General features: G+C 37.9%; 1 protein-coding gene across 1 annotated transcript; it reads right to left on the reverse strand.

The window, feature by feature from the left end:
* Nucleotides 1-412: 412 nt before the first annotated feature.
* Nucleotides 413-2,225, reverse strand: LOC137574519 (uncharacterized). Its single transcript, XM_068286868.1, has 2 exons — nucleotides 2,040-2,225; nucleotides 413-1,986 (listed from the first exon to the last, which is right to left on the reverse strand). The coding sequence occupies exon 2, from the start codon at nucleotides 1,814-1,816 to the stop codon at nucleotides 467-469; it is 1,350 nt and encodes a 449-aa protein (XP_068142969.1). The 5' UTR covers nucleotides 1,817-1,986; nucleotides 2,040-2,225; the 3' UTR covers nucleotides 413-466.
* Nucleotides 2,226-3,379: the final 1,154 nt, after the last annotated feature.

Consider the following 3,379-nt stretch of genomic DNA (forward strand, 5'->3'; position numbering starts at 1 on the left):
TACTAATTCCCCCTCTGCTTTTTAATTTTTTTTCCGCTTTGATTCACCCTTAACTGCATTTGTGTTGTAATTAAAATAACATTTTACAATCGTCAAAAGCATGTACAGTATTTCCCTTTAAACTAAAACAAAAAGAACTTTCTATTGATGCAAATAAATTTATTTTTTTTGTATTTTTTATGCAAGTGAAACAAATGTTTATGCATATTTTATGAACCAGCGCATTTTGAACGCACAACTAACCACAACAGTTTTCTTTCTTTTTTTTTGCAGAGCATTTAAATTAACGACCCAAAATGTCAGCAAAATGTTCAACCGCAAATCAAGTTGCAATAGAATGAATAAAACAAAACAAAAAAAAAAAAAAAAAAAAAAAAAAATTAAATAAAAATTGAAATTGCAACGAATAAAGTTTTAGTTTCAGCTTTAATTTTTATTGAATGTTGTTGTTGTTGTGAATCTTGTTTTAGGAGAGCACCGCTTCCTTGAACCATTGGGACATGCGATCATCACGGAAAAGTTTCTCGGGCTCGGTGGTCGGATAGGTGCTGATCAGTGGACTGAAGCGTCTGAATGAACTCACATTGCCAGCTTTCAGACGGTTGGCCAATACATTGGCCTCTTCGATCACTTTATTTGGAGTGTTTTCTTTAATAAAATTTTTTAGCTGCTTGGAAACGCTTGACCCAATTTCCTTGACTGCACTTTTTTCTTGAGTGCTTTTCTTCTCTTCGATTAAGATGCGGGAGGAAGGTTCGTTCTCCAAGTTAATTGAGTGATGAGATTCATTCCTTGTTTGTTGGGCTATTCGTGATGGGTTGTCCTTGGTCGACTTGATTGAATAATGAGATATTTGATCAGAATCCTTCGCTGTTTCCTTAGTCTTAGGAGGTTCAAGTTCTATGCATGATAAATTTTTATTGTCGGAACTTTTTATGGAAATATTCGAAGACTTCTTCGAACTTTTCAGGGTTGCTCGCGATTTAATAGTTACATTCGATTTGGTAGGCTTTGAGGCATTTGAATGCATACTTATTTTGGTTGACATTTTATCAGATTTTGCAGAAGCTTCTTGAGAGACATTACTGGACTTGGATAAAGAACTTCTTTTGGAAACTTTTGCTGCAAGTGTCCCTTCCGATGTGATTTTCGATTTAGCTAGAGAAGATTTCAAACTGTGCCTAGAATCCTTGATTGCTTTGGACAGATTACTAATGACAGCCTTTGCGCTATGTGTGGATTCCAAATCGAAATTTGAATCACCTTGTGATTTCAGCCATACTGCTTGAGTTCCTTTGGAAGCCTCGGTGACATCGGAAACATGACTTTTCCCAGAAACTTTCGATCTGACACTTGACTTTGAGGCGAAACCTTTTCCCATCACACTCATCCTGCTATCTTTGCTGCTATTGCTGCACACTCTCACTGGCATCAATGTTTGCAACGATACCGTGTCCGAGCCATCTTTCGTCATGTTGTGGGGCAGATTCATCTCCGAGCCTCCTCCTGCATGTATGCGTTGATGTTCGTGACTGGTAGCAGTGGCCAGCTGCTTGAATGCAGCCATCTCTTCATTGATGGCTTTCGAAATAGCCACTTCGCCAATTTGTGATTTGGCACCTTTCATTTCGGCCAAGTTCAATTGCATCTCGGGCATGGAGGCCTGTGAAACGGATCGATTTGTATGTACCTTGATTTTGGGTGTAACAGCATGCACTGGCGGTGGGTAGGAAGGACATGTGGGAATTTTGATGTTCAAACTAGCATTGCCATCCGGTGGCCCAATACTAAATGGATTGAAAGATGCATTGGCCATGATGCTAAAATGTAAGACGCAGATTTCTTGCTAATTGAAATTAAATCACGATTATCTCAGATTGTGGTTTTTTGTGGGAAAAGTAGCTGCCGAGAATTTTAAAGTAATTACTTAAATTTACTCATTTGTAGTAATTTAATTGATTTGGGTTTAGTTTTTGACGAAGAAAGCTATGAAAAGAAGAATTCAGAATAATAAAACTTCAACAGATATCTGTTTCTACCCTCGAGTGAATATCCGGCTCCGGTTTAACCTCAAATACTGGTTCTGAGTATGTGAAATATAAAGGTATTTCAAAGTCCAAGCGACCTCCACTACTTGGTGGTCCAATTAGAAATGGATTAAAGAAGCCGTCGGATTTGTCCATGATGAAAATAGTTAACCAAATACAACTGAATATTTAATGCCAAATGAAATAAAATGTGATTAACAACTGATAGTAGACAATAAATTTTCGGCATCATACTAATAAGTCTCGCCTACTAAGTGTAGTAGGACGACAACCGATATGTCTGCACGAATTATCTACACTGTTGGGCAGAGCACTGGATCGTTGATAAACACTGAAATGTATATATAAGCCCTTTGTATGAAGAAGACTGACTACTTTAAAGAGAGATAAAAGTTTCCTTGTTTGAAAGCGTTTGTGGACCTCAGAGACCGTATATTAAATCTTGATCAGCATCAACAATCCTTTGGATTTAGATCCTCAAGCGTTTCCCGTTGCAAAAAAGTGATCTGGTTAGTTGTACCAGTTGAACCCTCGATTGACCTTTGCGATTGCAGGATACCATAACCCGCACTTAACTTACAATGTTTGATTGATGGCAAATTTCAATTTCTTTATTGACACTGTTGTCTTTCATATCAATCAACAAATTCCGGCCATTTGTGTAAATGTCAACGGGAAATGCATGAGTTGAATTTACATGAAGTTAAATTTCATTTTATTTTATTTTATTTCTTGTTGTAGTTATATTTAGAGTGACACTTCGTTTTGTTTTATTTTAATGTATTTTGCCTTTGTCCTGACATTTGAGTGCATTAATTTTATTAAAACCCCACCCAGAGCGCTGACCTCATTTGGTTTTAAAGGATGAGGAATACGGGTTCGTGCGGTAAGGGATTGAAATGACAGTAGAAACATAGGGGATTCTGTTACCTCCTCTGATGAAAGTCCTCTGTTGATTTGTGACGCCTTTCGCTCCTTTTTTTCTTGCTTTATGCATTTTTTCCCCATTTGTTTGCATTTGCGTTGACACTCACTTCATTTAGCAGCCCAAAGCAACAGCAACTCCAGCACAAAGGCAACAACTGCAAATGCAACTGCAGCTGCAATGGCATACAAGAGAGTTTGTTTGTGTGTGTGTGTGTGTAAATATGTGCATGTATGTGGGCATGAGCGTGCATCTGCTCACTCCCTCAGGCTGCAGGTTAAGGACCTTCTTTTGAACTTTAAAATGTTTACTTTTGGACATGTGGGCGAAAAATTTCATGGATTGCATCGACTTGAACGATACCCCAAATGTGGGATAGGCTCTGGCAAAACGGAAAATGTGTTGA

Source organism: Drosophila tropicalis, unplaced genomic scaffold, assembly GCF_018151085.1.
Source record: "Drosophila tropicalis isolate 14030-0801.00 unplaced genomic scaffold, ASM1815108v1 contig_1133, whole genome shotgun sequence".
NCBI lineage: Eukaryota > Metazoa > Arthropoda > Insecta > Diptera > Drosophilidae > Drosophila > Drosophila tropicalis.